A 24,001-nucleotide genomic window follows, 5' to 3' on the forward strand; every position below is an offset into this window, starting at 1 on the left:
TAACTCATATCACTGTCAAGATCAAGAGTGGAAGATGTGTTTTATGTAGAAATAAATCTAGGAAGGCAGTTGGAATTATAGACTGGGACTAGATTTGTAGTTAAACGTCTATCAGAAAGTCATATTAATGAAATCTCAGTTGATAATCCTGTGGTAAGCAGGGATACAAATGTGAAAGTCAAAAGCTGTAACAGTGGAGGAGGCCAGCAACCTTCCTCTGGTCTGTTTGTTTTTAATGCTGCACCTGTGGGGTTCAGTGCCCAGAGGAAAAACAAGACAGAAGGGCTGACGTCCCTGCAAACTCATTGCGCAGTGACACAAACTTTGATTTTCTCATCACAGGTGCTCACCAGATCAAGCTCAGTGTCTCAGACACGAGCTGCCTGGACCTCTCATTCCTGTCCTTTTCTGTGCTGTCATTCCACCCAGTGGGAGCCAAAGCAGCCCCCCTCCCTTGCACTCTCCCACCACGTCCCGTGGCTCGTCACGCTGGAATTAACGTGGATTAAACGAATGTGGGTGATTCTCTGGGAGGGCTTCAGCAGCACGACAGGACAGGGCAGTGCTTTACTGGCCCTTCCACTAGGTCACAGGCAGCCTGGGGTGGTTATCACCAACATCTGCAGTCTGTGAAAAATCTGCCAACACAGAGCTTTTTTTCTGCTTGTAAACAGATATTTATTGATATCGCCAGGTCTGACTGAATATTATAGTTAAACGTTAATGCAAATAAGGAATTTCAACTTAATTTTTCTTTTTCTATGAATCAAAAAATATTTGTGAATTTATTGTAACCCTCTAACAGCAAAATATTCTTGCACTTTCTGATTTCTTTTTTTATTGGCAACCCTTTCTAGCAATTGTGTAAGGGAAATATGGCTGACAGGATGATGGCTATTCAAGATTCTGAGAATTTTTGTTTTACAGACTTATATATACTCAGGAAAATATGTGATTCAGATAGGAGACCTCTTGACTTCCTCACAGACAAGAACAAGATCTTTTCATGACTTCTCTCTTCTCATCCAGGAAACATTAGTTGTTCAGTGATATTTCAAGACTAATTGCCACAAAAATGAAATTACACTCATATTGATGCTACAGGTAGCAATAGTACTGAGGTGCCTAAAACTGAGAAATTATGTAAAACCAGACCCTGGATCTGACAGTGCTTACAGACAAGGTGAAAATAAGATGCATGTTGAAAAAGCATTTGAGAATTGTTTTTTTTTTTTTTTTTTTTTTTTAATTATTTTGGGTTTCTTTTCCTTCTCGCTGTCATGTAGCTTCGACTAAAATTTTAAGTTTCTGCTTGGAGAGGGGATGGTTTGTTTTTCTTCCTTCACAATCCTCTGGAAAAAGTCAACCCCCACCTGGGTGTGATGATGTGCAGTTGCTTTGGCAGAGGGGTTGGACCAGAGGATCTCCAGAGGTCCCTGCCCACCCCACCCCTCTGTGACTCCTCAGCACAATTTGCAGCCCAGGCTGACTCCCACCCTCACTGGGATCTCTCAGGAGGATTAAACTACAGACTTTTGGGGGTCAGTACTGTTTCTTCTTTCCCATTTTGTGTGCCAGCATAGAAAGGGAAGTTAATGGATTTAGGGAACTCAAAAATAGGTTTCGGAAGTTTTTTTTTGCTTTGGAGTTGAGCTCCAGTCAAGCTCTAAGGTCACTCTCCATTGCTGGTAATTTAATAAATAGGGAGAGCTGGACATGTTGTCTTTGTAAGGTAATTTTTAGCTGCCCTTTAAAAGAGAGGCTTTTTTTTTTGGGACAGACAGGCTGTCTTTTGAGTGGTGCTGAGTACTTTTGTCCTGAGTCCACAGTGGGGGAATAGGTCAGACCCAAAACATCTTTCCTTTTTTCATTTGCTGGTAGAAGTTCAGTGTTTTGGTTAAAGTTAACACATCTTCAGTTTTTTTTCACGTGGATGGTTCCCCCTGCATGCTTTTCCCCTGAGATGTGCTTAATTATCATCTGAAGTTTTTACATCACCTTTACAAAATAAGTCTGTTTTCATTATTTTATGAAATATTTATTTTTAGCTGTAGCTTAAAAATAAAATATTATTTTCAGCTGTAGCTGAAAATCCACCTTCTTCCAAATCCTCCACCCCATTTGCTCACTTTTCTTGCAATCCAAAATACCAGAGTTTATGATTCTTTCAAGAAGATTTTGTGCTAGAATAAAAATACTGCTCAGTGGTAACTTTTCTAGAGAGATCTGGACAGACAAGTGGTCATCTGTGTGAACATTATTTTGAAAAAAGACACTGGGTCTGAGCTTTAAGAGGGAAAACTGATTTGCATTCCTACAGCTGTGACTTGGTGTCAGTGAGGAGATAAAAGTCTGCTCCTGACTGGTGGTAGTGAGTCAGGAGTCAAGGTAATTGCCTCTTGTTGGTTGATACAAGGCTCCTTTAGGGTGGTTTATGGCACTATTGCTGTAAAACTGTCAGCTCCCCTTAGCCTGACGTCCCTTTGGGGATTCACTGAGGACTGGAGGAGAAAGTCTTGCTTCAGGCACAGCAAGTTCAGTGAGTTAGGGTGAGGGACAAGTTGGTGTCTCTTTCTGCATCCCAGGCTCTGATTTTCACACGAGCTGTCATGGAACAATAATGTATAACTTAGCATGTTTCAGAGTGGAGAGGATGATAGACTCGGGCTGCGAGGCGCCGAGCTGTCAAACGCAGAGCTCCACTTCATCTGTCTCAGCTGAACATCATCTTTTGCTGATGTCCAGACAGATCAGTTTTAGCTCAGATGTGGGGATGCTTTCTGAGCACGCAGGGCTCAGCATTTGTTTAGGCATTCCATGTGTGGCAGCACAGAGAAAGGAGCATTTTCCCAACAGCCATCGAGGAAACAATTATTTAAATTTATAAGAAATTGCTAATTACATGATCTATCCTGCTCTCGACTGACAACCCCAGTAAAAGCACTAAATACCCCTTCTAAATGAAATTATACTCTGGTTTGCATAGATGACTGATACTGGAACTGCAAACCTGCAGTGCCACGTAAAGTTACAAAAGGTAGTGAAAGTGCTGTCAGGACAGATTGTGCTACATCCTTAATTTTTCCTACTGTCTACCATATCTACCATATTTTAAAGCTGTCATACTTTTGTACATCACAAAAGAAAGAGGTAGGAGCCTTCCTCAAATGCCATAGCAGTATTGCCATGGTGTTGGGGCATTATTTTTACATATTCAGCTTGTTTATCTGTGAATAGAGATGCCTGTCTTTGGCCCTTATTTTATCTTTAAAGAATGACCTGACACAGGTGTCTGAATTTCAGACCATTTATTTATAAATTATGTTGGTGTATCTGCTCGATACACTGGTCATCTTGTGTCCAACAGCATTTCAACTTTTTTTGGTAATTTTTGGAGTTAAGTCAGCAATAGATGTCACCATCCAGGCAAGAAACATTTTAAAGACCATTATTTTTTCCACCAAATTAAAACAATTATCACAAGTTCTTCAAGAGTATCAGCTAATGGTTAATGTATGTACTGTAAAAGTTCTTTGGATCCACTGTAATTCTTGTTTCAGAATACTTTACAAGGATTACTTTTCTCTGCTTCCTTTACCTATTGTAATGGAGGCATCAATGCATGGCTTACTTGTATTTTGGATGGCTGTCATGAGAAACATTGAATTAAATTTTCAGCAGATCCTAATATTATTCTGATCATTAAAAATTCCAAGTTTTTAAAGGAATAGCTGTCTTTTTTTTTCATGTGTACTTATGAGGTTGTCAAAATATTCTATTTTCAAAATAGAAAAATTACTTGCAAAAGATTTTTCTTTTGTCCAATTCACCTAAGACTCACTTTTCATCCCATCTAGGGGGGATGAAGATTTGAAAATTTCCAATTTTTAGGATCTGTTTTGAAAGTAGAAATAGTTCCAGTTTTTCCTGATTTAAGTTGTCATAAAATACACAATTAAAACATTAAAGTAGCTTTTATAATAATAATATGTTCTTGATTTTATATTTACTCTAGGCTTTCTAATATTGGATTTTAGTAATAAAGATTTAAATACCCTAGCTAGTTTTTCCCCAAATACACTGTATGGAGCACTTCCATTTAAGAAGAAAGAGCTACCAAGGAATATATTTAAATCAAGTATCAGGTACAGTTCATGGCACTTGACTGCATTAGTACAGTTATTTTTATTTCTGAAAGAAAGGTGTATTGCAAAATAATTTATATTCTCTAACCCAGAAACATAATTGGTCTGAACACTTAAGTCCCGTGGAGCTTTTGAAGCTGGGACATGTAGCAAAGACTGTTTCAGACAATTCTGAAGAAACAAAAAGAAACATTGCTAAAAGCAATGAATTCTGAGTCATCAGCTCTCAGTATTGAAATACATTTTTCTCTCATTGTGCTGTAATTGCTGGCTCTATTAATGTGATGTGTTCTTGCTTTGGTTATTGCTGATGTTCCAAAGTCGAATAATTGTAGTTTTTTTTCCTCTGCTTTTCCAAGCAAATTGACGTTTTCTGGGCTTTTTTCCTCTTCTTTTTCTTTTGAGTCAGGATATTCCTCTGTGCTTTTCAGACTGGGATATTATATGGCTTTTTCACTGGGAGAATACATTTTCCTTTTTTACCTAACCCCAGCCATATAATTTTCATCCTCATTTCCATTAGGGGTTTTTCAAGATCATTTATTGCAGCAGATTTAAAGGTATAAACAAAGGAGTAACTTCTATTTTGTTCCTCATCCTCTTTCCCATCTGATATCAAAAATAGTACTCTGGCACTTACACATGACTTTTTTGTGAACTGGTTTTTGTTGGGAAAGCCAAGAACTGTTGAGAATACCATAATTTGAAAGTCAGTCTTAAAAACAGAGCCTAAAATAGAACACTGATAGAGCTTTCCTATCACCTTTTACTGTTTTACAACAGATGGCTTCACATTTTTATTGTTTTACATAACTGAAGTATTTGTCCATAATGAATATCCAAGATACTTACTGTGCTTGTACAATATCAGAACTCAAATGAGTTCCTGGAAGTTTCCACATTGCCTGCTTCTTTGTAAGATTCTACATTAATGCTGATTTTTAAATTCTGAGGTAGTCCAGCCCCTCACTCATAAGAAACTTTCATTTAAATAATTCAAACCTTCAACTGCCAGCATCATCCAGAGCTTGGCAATGAAGTTCAGTGTCTAAGTGGACCTTTGGCAAAGCTAAAGAGAAAAACCTGTTAGTGTGTGTGTGTGTGTGTTTTAATATCTGTTTTAATATCTGCCTCTGAGATTTTTATTGTCTGGCTTTTGAAGTGCATTATGTGAAGACGTTGTGACCTTTGCCAGACACCTTAATTTATCATCTGAGCTGGACTTTGCTCTTCTCAGTCTTTGCTTGTCTCTGTTTCCAAAGTCTGCAGCTTCCTCACGAGGGCAAGAGGAGGAGGAACTGATTTCTGGGCTGACCCAAGTGTGGCCTGGCAGGATGAAATTGAGTTTTCCTCTGACCTTGGATCTGTCACTTAACATTTGATGTCAGATCCTTGGGAATCATCAGAATATCTTCCCGAGCTCTTCCTGAGCTCATGCCAGTTTGTGGCTCACAGATTTCTTGCCCAGCAGTGGTGATTCTAATATTCTTATCTGCTGGGGCTTTTTTCCCATATGTGTAGTTGCAGTGGTCTTTAGCATCTATTTTGTAAAAATTCTAGATTTTAAAATTTGAGTGTTTAGAATATTGGCAAAGTTTTAGACACTACATTTTGTGATGATCACTTGTTTTAATTTCTGTTTACATCAGTCCACTGGTGGCATTATTATACCATGAAAACAGCATTTTGGATGCAGTGATAAAACACTCCAACTTTATTATTTAACTTTAAAAAGTATACAGTTTTCTGGGCTCATGGAGGAGCTTAGAAACTGTGCAAAGTCATTTTTCACTAATATCCATGGCCATTGTATTACATTAAGCAGAAATAAAATTAATTTGGTTTCTATTTAAAATGTGCATATGCTTGAGCTAAGGTGGGAAGTAAAGACAAGAGATACAACCAGAACTTGTTCTGCTCCCAGTGGCAGAAAACTTTGCAAGACTAGAAATATGGTTTTCTCCTAAGTTTGCCTATGTTCAGGAACTGGCAGAACAGTCAAGCCTTCTTCAGAAGTGAATTTACCTTTGTGGAATTAAAACCTCGTGTGGTTTTTATTGATTAACTTTCATAACAACTTCAAAATTATTTGATGATGGAGTGTATGATTCAGGGTTCCAGCTGGCTGAAAATCTCTGGAACCTTTCACAGTCAGTGCTGTGTCTGTGGCTCTTAAAATCCTATTTTAACATCCAGGGCACTGGAAGAAGTGGCAAAAATATCGGTCTCAGCAGTCTTGTAATATTCAGATAATGCTGCAAGAGTTCCTGCAAACAGGAACGAAGTCTTTCAGAATCTATTTTGAATATTGTTTTAAAGTTCAATGGCACATTTGTCACAGCAGAGCATGTGCTTCAGGCTACTGAATTTCACAAGCAAGGTAGCAAAGAAAATTCCTTTTTTGTTACTCATTGCCTCTAACAAAGACTTGAGTAACATTTCTGCACAGTGGATTTTCCTCCCCTTTTAAGTATTTTTTTCTTTTCTTGGTGTATCTCTTGTGGAACAAGTCCATCCATCAGGACAGGTTTTAGTAGCTTACATGACGCTGATCAGGAGCTTCTGCCATGATTTGATTTGAAATACTGACACCACTGAAAATCAGGAGGGCAGAGTTGATGCTGCAGTGCTGTGTGCTACCTGGATCTGGCATCACTGAAGCTCAAGGTGCTTTACTTTGAGTGTTCCTGTGGCATGATGGCTTGGCTTTTCCTGCTGGGCAGCTGTTGGAACTAATCAGATTGTGCCTAAGAGCATAATAAGGAAAATCTTTAATAATGCTGAGCCCTCTTGGAAGCTCCATGGCTTCAGCTGTCACAGTCACTTTCAGTAATTTAGTTCTGGTTTGCTGTTTTGTTAAGAGCCATAATGCTGGATTTCAAAACAGATTTCACTTAATTTTACATTTCACAATGGGTGCTTCCACATATAACCACAGTAGGCCTCTTCTTATGTTACCAGTAAAGTTAATTGAGTGTGGAAGCAGAGCTTTGACTCTGTAGGTAGGAAGCATAAAAAATTTCGTTTTATAGCATCACCTTAGGATTTGAAGATAGTGCTCTATTTTGAATCCACATGACAACTGAAACTTGTTTTATTGTAGAGAGCAGTCCTGCAGCTTTCTGTGAGCAAATTGACTCAATCCTGTCTTGGAGAGTACTTGTTTTGTGTTCTTTCAGTATCTGTGAACCTGATGAATAATGACACATGTAGTATTTGGTAGAACATCCTAGGCATGTTTTAAAAATAGTAACAAGCCATACTAAATCTTTGAATTCAGAATCCACTGTTTGTTTAGCTGACTGCTTCATCGACATAATACATTGAATTATTGTTCTTAGCTTAATACCTTAACATACAGGAATCCTAACAATATGCTAAACCCTCTAAGATAAAGAAATAGAAAATAATTAAGTGTACAAATCAAGGTATATACAAAGTCTTTGTGTCTAAGTCGAAAATGGTTTCAAGACAGTTTAAGTTAAATTGTTTGAGCTATGCTTTATATTCCATGCTAATGGTCATTTTCCCAGGTGATGGACATAAGTTATAATAAAATTTCATTTCAGGATGAAATATTAGTATTAATGGGTTGGCTTTGGTGGACTCGCTTGTTTACATCACATTTTTCAAAAGCTGAGCTTCACACTGAATTATTGAGAGCATGTTCTCATTCCCAGAGGATGCTCTGTCCCATCCCTGTTCCTCTCCTGTGTGTGGCTGGGAGGTGCTGTCTTTGCTTTCCAGGCAGGATGGGTGCTCTGGGCACCGTGCTGGGGGTTTGACCAGGGGTTATGGTCAGAGTGGGAGCTGGGAGGGGTCTGGGGAAGTTCTCAGCTCTGCTTTGCCACCCTGACACCTTCCTGCCTGGAATGGTGGCAGCACCCCAGAGCTGTTCATGGTTTTGGCTGAGGAAGAGGCCTCAGGTCCAATTTCTGTGTGTGCCTGTTATGGAGCTTTATTGCATCACAAACAATGTGTGAGCTGTTGTTTGGGAACATCTGCTTTAGAACACTGATTAAATTAACCTCAAAAAAGTACTTTGTGTGTGCACCCAGACCTGGGAAAGCTTGGGTTTTCCCTTTGACTTGGGTTATAGGAGTCACTGCTGGGGAGAAATGGCTTCACCAACCTTTGTTTAATTTGCTTTTTCTGTAATAGCACACTTCGTGAGAGGGCAGTTGCCTTGCTAAATAACTCCTGAGCTGTGTTATTTATTCTGGCATTAACCTTGCTGAGGACACACATCCCATCACTCCCCTTACTCCTAACATTCACCACTCTCTGCTTTGTCCCCATGAGCAGTGGGAGGGTTTGTCTCAGTTTATAATTTATTGGAGGACTCACATTACCAGGTGAGACTAATCTAGATCTCTGCAACAGGAGATGGACTTTCTGAAGCTGGTGTTCTTCCTGCTTAAATATTGGCTTATTGTGTTCTAGGGTCTCATGGTTTTCTTTGATTTTTTTTCCCCCTTTTGGAGGAAAAAATCCCTGTCCATTAGTTATAATTTTTATTGTATATTCGTGACTAAACTGCTATTAGGGAATACAAACAGTGAACAAAGACTGAGCAGAAAAACTGGAATGAAATTATGAGTGTTTGGTGTTTCCATTGTAAACGTGCCATTCTAATATTCTTAAATTTATTTTCTTTCTTACAAATCAGTTACATCAATTTCACCTCTGATTTTAAGACCGAGAAATAGCTCAAGTGCATTCAATTAGAGTGAAATTGGAGTTTTATTTTTGTTTTTAGAAAGGAATATATTCTTGAGTAAAACTATATATTGAAGTATAAATCAAATACACTTCTAAGATTTTTTGATCCCAAACTCACAGGGAAGCATTTTCTCAGAATATAACTCATTAACTGGAAAGTCAGGACAATTTATTTGCTAGAACTTTCAATACACACAGGTAGCAAGAGATTTCTTCTCAAAATTGATTTTCAGACTCAAGTTGCTGCCTTACAGTAAGGAAATCTTTCTCCTTTTTCATCTTGCTCTTGTTCTTGTGAGTCAGATAAATAGGAGTCAGTAACACTGGAGGAGGAAGAAGTCAAGTTCCTGAGAAATCCAGCACCAGAAAATTTTTGGTTTATCCCCAAATACTTCTATTTACTGAGTTTCAGAATTTTCTAGAGCTATTTTTAGTAGTGTCACTGTCTTCTCAGCAGCCATCTCCCATTTATTCCTCTGAAATTGCAGTATTATTTATTATCTTCCCATGTGCAGTGAAGTGGCATCCTGCATACATCACATACTCTTACAGTTTAATATGGGAGTCTCACTGTTATTTTCTGAGAGTAATAAAAAAAGGATAAGTTTTCATTCCTTGAAAAAGTATAGCTTTATTTTTTTCCAAAGCAAAACTGATCCTGTGGCAGTTAAATGTCACACGCACGCACTCTTTCTTATTTTGATTTTTACAAAACCCTGCAGAGTGGAGGCCTTGAGAGAGGATTGTGATCAGGTCATTTCTGCAGTGGTTGTGACAGGTCTGGAATTCCTAAAGCCTGCTTGTGGAAGCTGGGGGAAATCTGTTCCAAGTGGAGGATATAAACTCTTTTCTGCTAGAGTTTTTTTTCTCACCCTGTTATATTTTTGCATTGATTGTGAATTTTCTCCGTTAAGGCTGTGGATTTTTTTAATCAACATTCATAAAGCAGTGACACATGGACATTAAAGTGCTGTCCCTGCACATGAAGGAATTTCCTTGTGTTTCTGGAAGTGTGGGAGGTTCCACGTGTGTGTGTGAGATGCTCCTGCTGTTCAGATGGAAGATTTGTCAGCAATTTTTCCTAGAAATGTAAGCATAAAGGGAAGATACAGTGATTTTGTTCCCAGCTGAACTTGAGCTTTAGAAGGGTGTTAGGTCAAAGAAGACAATCTTGCTAAAAAACTTGTTGGAAAAGCTGCAGCATCAGAGGTTAGAATATGGATTGTTCTAAATGAAGATGCCATGCATTTAACAATATCATACACACTGAATTTGTGTGTGCATGTATGTATAGGAGGGACTGAGATAATAACTATACATTAATTTAATGAATGTTGATTTGCAGATGCTTTGCAGCAAAGCAGAAGGATTCCAGTCTATTTTATATTTTGTTATTCCCATTTGCCACAAACTGAATCCGCACACACCCATTACCCCCAGTCCCCACTGGAATCACTGCAAGCTGGGGATGCTGCACAGCCCCTGATGAGAGGAATTTTCAGAACTGTCTGGGATGTTTGTATTTCCTGCTGCACAAGTGGCTGTCAGGTTTAATCCCCTCCTGCCTGGCAGAGCTGATGTGCTCACCAGCAGGCTGTGAGAGGGAGGGCACAGCGGGTTCACCCCTCACCAACACCTGGCAGGGCTCACCCCGAGCTCCAAATGTGCCACTGGGAGCTCAGACAGAGCCTTTGGCTGTCGAGGCACAATGAGGTTGTGATTTAGGAGCTGTTCTGAGCAGCTGAACAGGATTGTTAGTGCTTCCCTCCACAGGCACAGCGCTGCACTGGAGCCTTGTACTCATTTATTTCTCTTCCTCACACATCCTCGGTTCTGTGCCTGTTCTCAGCTAGGAAATAGAGCAAATATGTAACTGTCACCTTGTATAATGCAAATATCAAATGCACTTGTTGGCTGTATTGTTGCCTGATATAAATCCTATTTTTTTTTCCTTCATTATATATCTATAGGGAGTGAATCCAAAGGCAGAAACGTCAGGTGTCTGGAGCTTTACCATGGGAATTCAGAGCAAAGCTCAAACATGTTTAATACCTTAATCTGAATATGCTCAGGGTGTTGAAAATGTAGCTTTTTGTTCAGTAGGATGTCTGTGAATATTTCTGAACAACTGTAATGGAGGAGATTAAGAGGGGAGGTTTCCTCCCTGGTTGTTACCTGCAGCTGTTGACCTCTCTTATTTTGGTCAAAGTGTCTCTAAATGAAAGAATTTCGCTTGAAGTTTTCAATTCTAAAGTTTAGCTCCTAAAGTTGCATTCTAATGGTTAGTTTCTAAAGTTTAAAATGCTGAAGTTTAATTTTAAACATGATTAGTAACTCAGAAGTGGCTGACTTTTTCAGACCAGCTACAAACTTTGGACAATTGGTAAAAGTGTCTCTGTACTTCAATTTCCCATCTTTAGTTAGTCTACAGCTATTTATACAGCAGAAGTATTGTGAACAGAAATTCCTCACAGTTTTGTGGTGCAGCTGCATATTTTTCTGAAATATATAATTGTATGTTTGCTGTGCATTGTGAAAGACCACTCAAGTGATGGCCCAGTTCCTTGAAAGGAGTTTCTTGGGAATTTGGTGTCCTGTTAATGCAGCAATGTGGGTTTGCCATTATTGCCACCCTAGCTTGTAGAGGAGGATGAAGTGAATTTCTATTAAAATAAAAGATTCAGGTTTCTGGGGGTTTTTTAGGTTTTGGTTTTCTTTGTTGGTTTTTTGTTTTGTTTTTGTTTTTTGTTTTGTCATCCATGATTGAAAAGATAAATTAGATTTAATTAAGAACCCACAAACAACTCAACTTGAAACAACATTTCAAAGATGTGCTATAGAAAGAGAACTCTCTTTTTATTCATGAAACCTGCTGCAGTCTTCAAAATGTGAAGTTCACAAGGTTACCAATTTTCAGCTCTGCCTTGTAAAACTTGTGATGAAAAATATTAACACTTTGAAGTTAGGGAGTTTCAGGCTCACAGTGTAGACTTAAGAAAATAGGGCAGCAAAAAAAGTAAATAAATCAAGAACATAGTATTGACTGTCCCTAATTGTTTCTCCTCAATGGAGAAATATGATCTAATAAACAGTTTCTGACAGTTGAATGCCAAGAATTGAGTAGGATGAAAAAATTTTAGATCTACCTATCTTAGAAAATAAAGTAGACAATGATTAGAACATGACAAGATTGAAAAAGAGTCCTCAAAGAAGGGACCAAGTCATCTGAACAGTTTAAGGAGACTCCAGCAAATTATTAGGACTCTTTAAGTTTTGTAATAATAAAAATAAAATGTATATTTCTAAGGAAGTAATTTCATTTTTGGGTAAGCTTCCTAGCCTTTTCTTTTCTTTTCTTTTCTTTTTCAGAAAATCAGTGTTAAATACATTGGTTGTCCTCTTCTTCATTCCACGTTATACTTTTTGCTGTTCCTTTCCAGCATAAAGTGGTTCATTCTTACCCTTGTGTTCTACTGATCCCATCCACAGCGCTGTGCTTGCTCTTGTTTCAAGGGACAAGAGCAGTTTTGTGTGTGGTTGTGTAAATGGAGAGACATTCTGGCAGTGTTTTCCATTTGTAGGAGCTCTTATATAGGAGGAGGAAAAGTAGCAAGTTATGGTGTAGACATTGCTCATAGTATGAGCTCCTCAAGTCTTATGTAGGAATGGAGCTAATTAGGATTCCGAATGCAGAAAATGCACTTTAGGTTTGTGCATAATTGGATGCTTACAAATCCTATTTTTACTGTGGTTCTGAACCTGAAAGTTCAGTTTATTCCAAGCTAAACTTTTTTCTTGCTTCAAAGGAAACCAATGAAAACAGTGCATGACACTGACAGAAAACCATAAATTGAACAAAAGCCTTAAAAATCTTGGCCTACAAATTAAAAGGCTGCATTGCTTTGACAAAGAGAATGTTTCAAATCTGTAAGCAACTCTGCATCTGCTGAGGTCTGCATTATAAAAAATTCTTACCTTTGTAATGTTATTTTTCTCCTTTGAAGTTCTGCCACTCAGTTAATAAGGTAACTGCTGCTACTAATGACACTTATTTCCAGTAACTTTGGGTTGTAAGCTGTGGGATGTCATGAGAGTGACTGTGGAGTCTTTAAGCAGGACAGCTGTCCAAAAAATGGTAATTTTCTAGAATGCATGGACAGCAAATTGCACACTGGGTGAGTAATAGCAGACTTGGGACCTTTATTAGAGCTACACCACTTAGGCTAGTTTGGATCTGAGTGCATTCATATGCACCCATTACAGACACACAGATCCATTATTGCCTACCACGTGGAATATTTAGTGTTTAAGACGTTAACTTGGCTTTGGAATTCACAATTTCACAGCCAAAGTATCACCTTGGAAAGAAAACTGCGAGTTTAGTTTTCAGCTTTTATAGAAGAAGTTGTCCACTGTGTAGCTGTGTGGTCTGTTCTCCTGCATCCAGAACTGGAGTTGTGCTGCTGTGCTCTCTTCTCTGCTGACAGACAGCACAGTCACAGAGCACTTCCATATGTCTTGGCAAAAACAGGCAAGGAAAAAGTGTCTGGGACCCATCTTGTAGTTCTGCAGAAGATCTGCAGAGATTTTCTGTGTTGTTCCATGCAAAATAACCAGCATTTTGCAAGCGTGCATTATTTTCTGGACTTTTGGAAAAGATTTCAGAGTCCTTTGGACTCAAAACTACATTTCAGCCAAAAGTTTTTATTTAAGTAATTACTTAATTAATTAATTACTGATTTACTTTCTAATGAGAAACCAACCTTTTAATATTTTTCTTTTTCTTCCTTTTTTTTTTTTTTTAAGACGATTGTTAACGTGCAATAAATGTGTACTTCTAGATTATTGCAATAGCCAATTGAGATCAGTTCCCGTAGAATATTGGTAAAAGCCTGAGCTGAGCATGGCTCTTGACTTCTGTTTGAGTTTCAGCTGAACCAAGGACATCTCGTGATGTGTTTGTCATTTACAGTGTCTGAAGTATTTGTGATAAGTGTAGGGTGAAGATGTAGCCACAAAACAATGAGCTGTCTTTGCTCCTGAGGCTTTCTCTGGAGGTTCAGAATCCTCTTTTGAGCGAAGACTGGGGACAGCGTTGATCTACCCTTTGTCAGCTAACAAAGGAGACTTGTTACACACAATTACATAATTAGTATGTTTTAAGGAATAATCACTGGTAGCCTCTCTCAATCTGAGTACTTTGTATTACAAGCAGTTGGGTTTGTAGCATTATTTAGCACAATATTCTTTCCCTTCCCACTTCTTTGAGAGATTCCTGCTTTCTGCCAATTTACTGCTCTGCAAGTGCAGGTCCATAGGATGTTTTGAACACAGTGGACTGTGCCTCTGTTATCAGCATTAACCAGAAGCTGATCTATTTTCCCATTCTTCCCAACAGTGTCCAGGCAGTCAGTACCCCACAGATTTAACAAAATCCTGTGGTGAAATGCTATGAAATGCAATATCTCTGTGTAGACTTCTGGTGCACTTTGTCACATCCAGTCCTGTCTGTAGCACTTAGGGGCTGTTCTAGCTTACCACACTCTGTGTCCGTGTGTCATTGATTATGTATTTATGAAACCACCTAAATGTTGCAATTTTTAAAATACTCTCTAATTTTTTATTCACATGACAGCCCAAAACAGCTCCGAAAAGGACATTTGGATCCATTACAAATGACCAGGTAAATATACACAGTAGGGAGTGTTCAGCAAGAAAGTTTCATTATTTGAGAGAATGTGTGTGTAAGTCCATGGAAAAGGCTGTAATGAGAATTGGATAAGGTAACAGAGCTCCTTATTGCCCTGATAAGGGATCTTGTGAGCAGGGTCAGAACCTCTTTAAGCTAATCCAGGCTCTGAGATGGGCATAACATTGGTTTGCCTCCAATAGTTAGTGCTTAAATTGTATTTTTAAATTTAAACAATCTCTCGTACTTCTCACTCCCTTTCTTCTGTAAGGGTAGAGATATCAATGGAGCAGATTATTTCTACCAGTTGTTTTAATGGGCAAAGGATTTCTATAACTGTTAATTATCTACTGTGCTTTTCCAATGGATTCTTGCCCTTCCCAGTGTAAACAAATCCTTCAGATCACTGGGATGATGTGGTGACTGAGGTGCAGTTCAGTCCCAGTAGAAATCTGACCCTAAAGGAAATTTTAACTTCACTGAAATTATAATGATGATGGAGCTATTTACTTCAACATCAAGAAATTAATCCTGAAGGTTTTTGTTCATGTTTCTCATTTTAGTTCTCAATTTCTTTGCTCATAATGGAGAGAATTAGATATTTATAATCTTAAAAATGTATTTCTTGAATGTTTCACCAATTTTTTTGGAGTATTTAGAATGTGAGAACTATCTGTTCCTAGAAAATGTGTTTGTTAATTTGCAGCATATCACACCTAACCTTATCTATTAAACAACGTGAAATATTCTTGTTTCAACAACTTGAAATAGTTACTCTTGTTAGAGTTAAGAGAAAGTCTTCTTCTCTGTAATGGTTTTTCTGTGGTTTAAAAAGATGTCTAAGCCTGTAATGAATAGGAAGAAATAGACATGGATAATATTTCTTTCCACAGAAAATAATTCAAGTGTTAATAATGAACTTGGAAGAGATCTTTGCATTCCTTTCTGTTCTCTAGTCATTCACAGCTAATAATGGGGAGCTAAAGCACCACATTTTATATCAAACTCATCTGCTATGATGAAAAGCCCCTCTCCCATTCTGGATGAGAAGAGCAGAGATGGGCACACAGACGTGCAGCCACGTGAATTCAAAGTCTGTACCAAGTTCTTGTAGCTGTGGGATCTAATGACAGAATAATCAGTGCCCATCTGTCAGCTTGTGTACAAATAAAGAGGTAAAGAGAGCTGACAGGTTGCTTTTACTCTGGCTTCTGCTATTTTCTTTCCTCTGGAATCTACGTTGAAGCATAGAATATATAATTTATAATTTCTTAGTAATTATGAAATTTATTGCAAATAACTGCTAGCCAGATTGAATATGAAGAGGAAACTCACGCTCTGCTTCCTATCAGCATAGAATTACCATTCTAAAATTTACCCTAATTGGTTCAAAATGTATATCTTGATTTAGAAACAATTTGCAGGGCTTATATTTTCGTGCCTTCTGCTAAAGAAGCCAAATCTGTATTTGTTTTATTACTTCAAAATGTGTTCCAGTTTACTTTATACTGTCCCCAGTTGCAACTTAATGTTGCCACAAATGCTGTGCAAGTGGCAGAGTGATTTTTGCATGCGTGGATGAATAGTTCTGTGCCATGAAATAAAAGATGGCTTATGTAGAGTCAAAATCTGGCTTTGAGAAACAAATCAGAGAGTTCAGCCTCGCTCAGAAGTGTGTAGAAGCTATAAATGTATTCACTTAGTGGTGGGTACAAGATACGGGGGACACAAATCTTTTGCAGCTAATGAGAAATAAGGAACCTTGAAGACTGGGAATGTTTTCTTTTGCTCTGTTCTGGAGTGTCTCAAACCAGTTCAGAGCACAAGTGGACCTGGTCCAGTGGAAATGAGAGGATCTTTAAGGTCCCTTCCACCCCAAACCATCCATGATTCTATGGCAGATACCTGAGTGGGGGTGAAAGAGGAGACAAATAAGCAGAGAAAGAACAGTTGTTCATTATTACAAATATTACACATAAAAATAAACTACTGGTTAGTCCACAATTTTATTTATGTCTTCTTTTTTCTGGTCACCCCACATTCAGCATTAGCCATCTGCACTCTAGCCCTGCCCTTATGGAAGATGTGGCTGGAAAATTGCCTTTACATCATTCCTCTGCGTGGTGAGATATGAGAGAAGAGGATAATTACACTGCTCTTCATTCCTGCTTGTCTGAAGAGACAGCAGAAGAGAGAGGGAATTTAGTTCTAGATTCCAATATTTATTTTAGCAGATTTGTCAGCACTACTGTTTTTTAAGAAAGCTGTGTTTGTGCAATATATGTAGCATTCTGGTGCAGTTCCAGAGATGTTCAACAAACCCCAGGAAAATATTGATAATTTTCAAATTGATCTCACAGTTCTGTGATATTTTTTGAAATGAAAATAGATTTTTTTTTTTTCACTGGGATTGTAATTTTGCTACAAATATAAAATATATATTGATGAATGCAGGAATAGTTTCAATGAGTTTTTAAATAAATTTCTGATGAACTGTTAGGACCTAGTTTTGTCTGTATCATCTGACATCTAAATGATGTAGTAAGCACTTAAGCACTTTATCAGTGATGGTATTTTTTTTTTTTTTATTTTATTTTATTATTTGTTTGGGTGTTTTTTTGTTTTGGTTTGCCTTTTTTAATGCTAATTGTTTCAGATCATGTTGCTCCACAAACAGAGAAATAATCCCTTTATCTCTGTTGGTTTCCTTGAAATTGAATATTGGAATAGGTTCTCCAGTGACTGAACTTTGTCTTCATTCCTCATTTCCACACTCACTCATACAACAGAGAAACTGAATTACATCAGTCCAGGAATTTAATAACTTTTCTTTAGAAATAGAGAATCTGGATGAAAAAATCCCCATCACTCTCACATTTCCCCTTTTTCTAGAGTATCTGTTTATTGCCATGCTTGCTCTGAAGCTTTCTCAAGGCTCTGGAGCTTAACGCAAAACTAGATATGGAAAAATAAACATAAATATAAAAATGTATATTCCTGTATAGAGTATATGCATAAATATGTATTCCATGACAATTTCAGAAAAATAATGTGATATTTTTTCTTTTCAAATACACTGTCAAGCTAAAGTGTGTTCTTTCTGTGTCTCGTAGGGTCAAAATGTATTTGGTCTTGACATAACTGAGACACCTGAGGGAGATAAGTGGCCTCAACTGATTGTCCAGCAGATCCTGGATAGGGAGCAGAAGGACACCTATGTGATGAAAATCAAGGTTGAAGATGGTGGGAGCCCCCCGAGGTCCAGCACTGCCATCCTGCAGGTGACGGTGACCGATGTCAACGACAACCGCCCGGTCTTCAAGGAGAACGACGTCGAGGTCAGCGTGCCCGAAAATGCCCCCGTGGGCACCTCTGTGTCTCAGCTCCACGCCACCGACGCAGACCTGGGCTCCAATGCACAAATCCACTTCTATTTCAGCAACCAGATCTCCAGCCTGGCCAAAAGGCTCTTTGCCATCGATAACACCACTGGCCTCATCACCATCAGGGAGCCGCTGGACAGGGAGGAATCTCCTGTGCACAAACTGACTGTTCTGGCCAGCGATGGCAGCTCCACTCCGTCAAGAGCAACGGTGACTGTGAATGTCACAGATATCAATGACAATGTCCCATCCATAGACACCAGGTACATCATCAACCCGGTGAACGGGACAGTGCTTTTGTCTGAGAAGGCCCCCCTTAATACAAAAATTGCTTTGATAACAGTGATGGACAAGGACGCTGATCAGAATGGGAAAGTTACCTGTTTTACAGATCATGATGTCCCTTTCAGGCTAAAACCAGTGTTTGATAATCAGTTTCTCCTGGAGACAGCCACCTTTCTAGACTATGAAGCTACACGGGAATATGCCATCAAAATAGTGGCTTCAGATTCAGGGAAGCCTCCCTTAAACCAGTCTGCAATGCTCCTGATCAAAATTAAGGATGAAAACGACAACGCCCCAGTTTTCACACAGCCTATCATAGGCCTTTCCATCCCTGAAAACAACGCTCCTGGTACTCAGCTAACCAAGATCAGTGCTACAGATGCTGACAGCGGGCGGAATGCCGAGATCAGCTACATCCTGGGTTCCGATGCGCCCCCAATTTTCAACCTGGACCGCCGCACAGGCATCCTGACAGCAGTGAGAAAGCTGGACAGAGAAAAGCAAGACAGGTACTCTTTCACTGTGCTGGCTAAGGATAATGGGATGCCACCTTTGCAGACCAATGCTACCGTGACGGTGTCAGTGCTGGACCAGAATGATAACAGCCCTGCTTTCACACATAATGAATATAATTTCTATGTGCCAGAAAACCTGCCCATGTATGGCACGGTGGGGCTTATCACAGTTACGGATGCTGACGCGGGAGACAACGCTGCAGTCACTCTCTCTATCTTAAATGGTAGAGATAATTTCATTATAGATCCACTTACTGGTGTAATAAGGCCTAATATTACCTTTGATAGGGAGCAGCAGGGGTCATACACTTTCCAGGTGAAAGCAGTGGATGGAGGAAGACTGCAGCGTTCCTCAACTGCCAAAGTGACCATCAATGTTGTTGATGTAAATGATAACAGGCCCGTTTTTGTTATTCCCTCATCTAATTACTCCTATGAGTTGGTCCCAACGTCAGCCAGCCCGGGGTCTGTAGTCACTAAAGTCTTTGCAGTTGATAATGACACGGGAATGAACGCAGAGCTCCGCTATAGCATCATAGGTGGGAACTCCAGGGGCTTGTTTACCATTGACCAATTAACAGGCAATATCACTTTGAAAGAGAAGGTAATTACATCAGATCATGGCTTGCACAGACTGGTGATCAAGGTGAATGACCTGGGACAGCCGGAGTCTCTTTACACGATAGCTCTGGTGCACTTGTTTGTGAACGAGACAGTCACCAACAGCTCCTACGTGCAAGAGCTGGTGCGTAGGAATATGGAAACTCCAGTTGGCCAGAACATTGGGGATGGTGAGATAACCCCACAGACCAATGATTATGTCAAGATCATCATTGCCATTATTGCAGGCACCATGACAGTTATTCTGGTAATTTTTGTTACCGCTTTAGTCCGGTGCCGCCAGACGCCCAGGCACAAGGTTGTCCAAAAAAATAAGCAGAGTGGTGAATGGGTTTCCCCCAACCAAGAGAATAGGCAGATCAAGAAAAAGAAGAAGAAGAAGAAGCGCTCTCCAAAGAGTCTCCTCCTCAACTTTGTGACTATTGAAGAATCTAAGCCCGATGATCCTGGCCATGAGCACATAAATGGCACTTTAGACATTCCTGTAGAGCTAGAAGAACAGACTATGGGAAAGTATAACTGGGCCACCACACCAACCACATTTAAACCTGATAGCCCAGACTTAGCAAAGCACTACAAGTCTGCTTCTCCACAGCCTACCTTTCAAATTAAACCTGAGACTCCTGTACCCCCCAAGAAGCACCATGTCATTCAGGAATTGCCTCTAGATAACACCTTTGTGGTGGGCTGTGACTCACTTTCCAAGTGCTCATCCAGCAGCTCGGACCCTTACAGTGTTTCTGAATGCAGCTGTCAAGGAGGCTTCAAGACCCCAGGCCCCATACACACCAGACAGGTAATGGAATTTTAAGGTGCTTTCTTCCTCCTTCCCTCCTTACTTTGCCAATCCTGTAACTCCAGTTTGAAGTGCTGCAAGATAAGTTCTCCTGCAAGCAGTAAAGCTTTGAGAGTCCGTATTCGATCGAGGCGTTGCAAAACAAACAATTCCAGCTTGCTGAGCGGTAAGGCAGAAAATGAGAAGGGAAAAGAGCGTTGTCTGTGAGGAGATGGAGCAGGCAGAGATCCCCGTGGTGGTGTCCTGACTGCAGATGGCAGCATGGCACTTCCCACCTCACCGCGGGACCTCGAGCAGCTGGGAAGGCTCAGAGTGGGACTGTCCTCTCCAGCCTGGTGTGCTCGAGGATCCAGACAATCTAGGTGGAAAGCAATAAAGCTTTACAGGAGCTCATAAGTGGTTCTTAATATTAATGGAGTCCGGAATTGCAGCCTTCATTTGGGCGTAGCTTTGCTTCAAGGTCTCTCAGGAGCAGGCGAGGATTTTCCTTGGAGAGTTTCAGGCATTTTCAGACTGGAAGGAGCCTTAAGTCTGGTGGAATGACAGCTGGCAGGCAAAGTTAGGGGAAAAATTAGAAGCATCAGCATAATTGAGCTCACTTATTTGCTGCTCTGCCTGATAAACCAGGTATTAGATTCTTAGAAATGCAGTACAACAAAGGAAATATCTAAAGAATCCTCAGCCTAAAATTAAAAATAAATTGAGAACTCAAGTACCCTGTATTCTTGAAGACCCTACAGAAAAGCTTTAAGTCACTGGAAATAGAATCTAATATTTATCCATATGTTGAACAGTTTAATAAAACTTTTCTATTTTTCTATTTGCCTCTCTTTCTTCCCAAGTATCACAAAGTTTTCAGTGGGGATAGTTTTTTAGCTAAGCTTCAGTTGGTCAAGGAATTAATCACTAAAGTAACACTTACTTCAGGAGTGTTTATTTTATTATTCATAATATATTTTAACTTGATAATATGTTTAATTTAATATATTGCTCGGGAACAAATCCTCAGCATGACTAAATCTGGTAAATTTCTACCTCCAGCTGAATTTTTTTCTGGGAACTTTGTTTGGTTACAACTGTAATGATAACAACGTGCATAAAAAAAGCTTCTCGTTCAGAGCAGTCATCATATCTTTGAAAATTTCAGGATATGTTGTTTATTTATTGTAGAGCAGTCATCATATCTTTGGAAATTTCAGGATATGTTGTTTATTTTATTGTATTTCGTTCCTTTACCAACACAAATTTGTATGGTAATCTATATCACTGTGCATAACATTTTTTTAGAAATGTATTTAGGTGTGTTGAGTTAAATTACATATCAGAAAAGCCTCTTGCCAGTTTGTTCATCTGTTTGAACTCCCAGAACTCTGAGCAGAGGGCAGTGCTGTTTTCAGCATTTCTCTGGGCCTGATCTAAGTGATTTTTTTCCAATGGAGTTCTGGTGCAGCTCCTGTGAGTCAAAAAGGTTCTGCCATTGTCTGCTGAAACCCACTTTGTCGTGCAGTAATGCTGCTAACAAAGAAAGCAAGCTCGTGACTCTCAAAGCCCCTTCTGTGGCAGTGAAAACCTAGAAAGTGGCATGGGAAGCAATTCTCTTCTGCAGAAGTTGGTTGGGGGAAAGAGCATTTCCTTTTATCTGTGCCTTAAAGGTCTGTGACAGGGGGTTCCTATCTGGAAAAGCAGAATAGAGCTGTGGGGTTTTTTAATGCTCACTAGCTGATACCAGCTTATCTTCATAGAGCTGCACCTAACATTGTTAGGATGATATGGTGAATAGATAAAAAAAGAGATTATTGTTACCATTTGTACTGATTTTGTTAAAATTGCAGCTATCCTTCTTTCAGGGATATTTTTTCTGCATGAAAGTGAACATTTTGTTTGGAGGAAGGGTAACTAATCACCACAATGGCCCTTTACACTAATTTGGAACCAGCATTCACCTTTAACACATGAATTCATATTTTTTAAAAATTTATGTAATTTCATTAGTGCATTATTTACATCAGTTGGGCCATTAGAGGAAATCCTTTGTGTGTGTTCAACTGTGACTAAATGAAAATTGTATTTCTTGGTAAGTAAAAACAAGTAAAGAATTTCGTAAAACTCAACATATCTTTTAGAAGTCACTCCTACCCTGGCTCTGTATTTGGAGTCTGGGTAGTTTTATCTCCTGTGGGACTCTGGAAGGTGTCTCAGGACAGGCTACTCTGTTAGCCAGCAAAAAAAAAAAAAAAAAAAAAAAACAAACAAACAAAAAAAAAAAAAAAACAAAAAAAAAACAAAACAAAACAAAAAAAAACAAAACAAAACAAAACAAAAAAAAAACAAAAAAACCAACCAACCAAAAACAAACAAACAAACAAAAAAAAAAACAAACAAAAAAAAAACCCTGAGGGAACAGTGTCTCCAGCTGTTGTCCCACCACCCTTCAGCCTCAAACACCTCCAGGATCCTTGTGGTTCCGGATGATTTTGTGTCAGGCACTCTCTGAATTTGCAGAAAACCGTAGGACGAGTCAGTTCAGTTAACAAGGGAGAGATGTGCTAATTTGAAAAGGGAAAATAAGATGCCTGATGTGAGGGGAGAATATCATAATTTATCACTTTTACCATAGTGCAGCTATTTTACAAGCCAAAAGTTCTGAAGGAGCCTAGAGAAGGTTCTGCTCACTGTGAAGTGTCTCTTCAGTTTGTATTGGGGACTGATATTATTGTAGGCTGCACATCTCAATTCTTGTTAGGTTACTCCATGCAAGACTTTCTACTCAGATATTTGAAATAATATTGTGTTACAGCTAAAAAGATATGTTTTCTTTGGATGCTCTAAATTTTGTGTCTGTCTGAATGGTATTGATTCAAGTCTTTAAAGAAAGGAAATTATGCCTTTGCTTTACTGCTAAATTTGTCTAAGTGATCTATAAAATGACAGAAAGTCATTATAGCAGTTGTATTCAAAAGCATGTAAGCAAAGATAGAAAGGTTTTTCTACTAAAAACCCCCAAAAATATCTCTTTAGTGGTCATGTGGGCAAATAAATACAGCAGTGCCACAGCTGAAATTTTTATGGGGAAGCAATTGGAGACTCCTGAAGCAGCTGAGGACACTTTGAATCGTAAACTTCAGGAAACTGAAAAGGGAAAATATGTTCTTAATGTAATGTCCCCTAAAAGAGAGGTCAAATTTTCTCTATTTTTATGTGAGAGAGGGCAAGGGGCAGAGGCATGATGCTACTCTGAAGTTACCAGGAGGAGTTAATCACTACCAGGGACAATAGACCCTCAGAGTAGTATGCTCTTTTGGGGGATGAAGTAGAGATAATTCTTTGAAAGGAGTTTTACCAAGTGATAAATTGTGAAGGGGCTTATTCATAATAAGGCTTTTCAAACTAGGATATCTGGAGTGTTATAAAAATAAAACTGACTTTCCATGTCATCAGATTTCCATTGTTTTGGCAGTCGTGGGCCTTGCAGAAATTTTCTTTGGTGCAGAAACATAAGAGCATCCTTAAAGTTTACTTGTCTGCAAGCTTTGTAAAAGCTCAGTTATTTTTGATGTTCACCTCAGTGGGAGCAAACTGTGTGAAGTGTTCCACACTGACACAAATCTTCTAATTCTCTTTGCATTTGCATGGGAATGATGAGAAGAAGGGAGAGGAGTTTGCTTCAGTCTCATTTTCATGTAACACGATTTCATAATCTGAAATCTTTGCTCATGCACTTTAAAACAACATTCAGACATTTCAAATGCCTGTCTAGGTATCAGCCTGTCTAGTCAAAACACGCACAATTATAGAGCACAGTGTTATCTGTGGCAGCTTGACTCAAAGAAGGTAAAGCTGCAAAG

The 24,001-nt window shown here is 39.0% G+C and overlaps 1 protein-coding gene across 1 annotated transcript in view; it reads left to right on the forward strand.

Moving 5' to 3' along the window:
• PCDH11X (protocadherin 11 X-linked) overlaps nucleotides 1-24,001 on the forward strand; it is a 383,656-nt gene that overhangs the window by 5,178 nt on the left and 354,477 nt on the right. The window contains exons 2-3 of the mRNA XM_053990341.1: nucleotides 14,503-14,550; nucleotides 17,670-20,156. Of these exons, the coding sequence (XP_053846316.1) occupies nucleotides 14,503-14,550; nucleotides 17,670-20,156 (2,535 nt within the window). The remainder of the gene's footprint in view (nucleotides 1-14,502; nucleotides 14,551-17,669; nucleotides 20,157-24,001) is intronic.

This window comes from Vidua macroura, chromosome 14 (genome assembly GCF_024509145.1).
Source record: "Vidua macroura isolate BioBank_ID:100142 chromosome 14, ASM2450914v1, whole genome shotgun sequence".
In the NCBI taxonomy this organism is placed as follows: domain Eukaryota; kingdom Metazoa; phylum Chordata; class Aves; order Passeriformes; family Viduidae; genus Vidua; species Vidua macroura.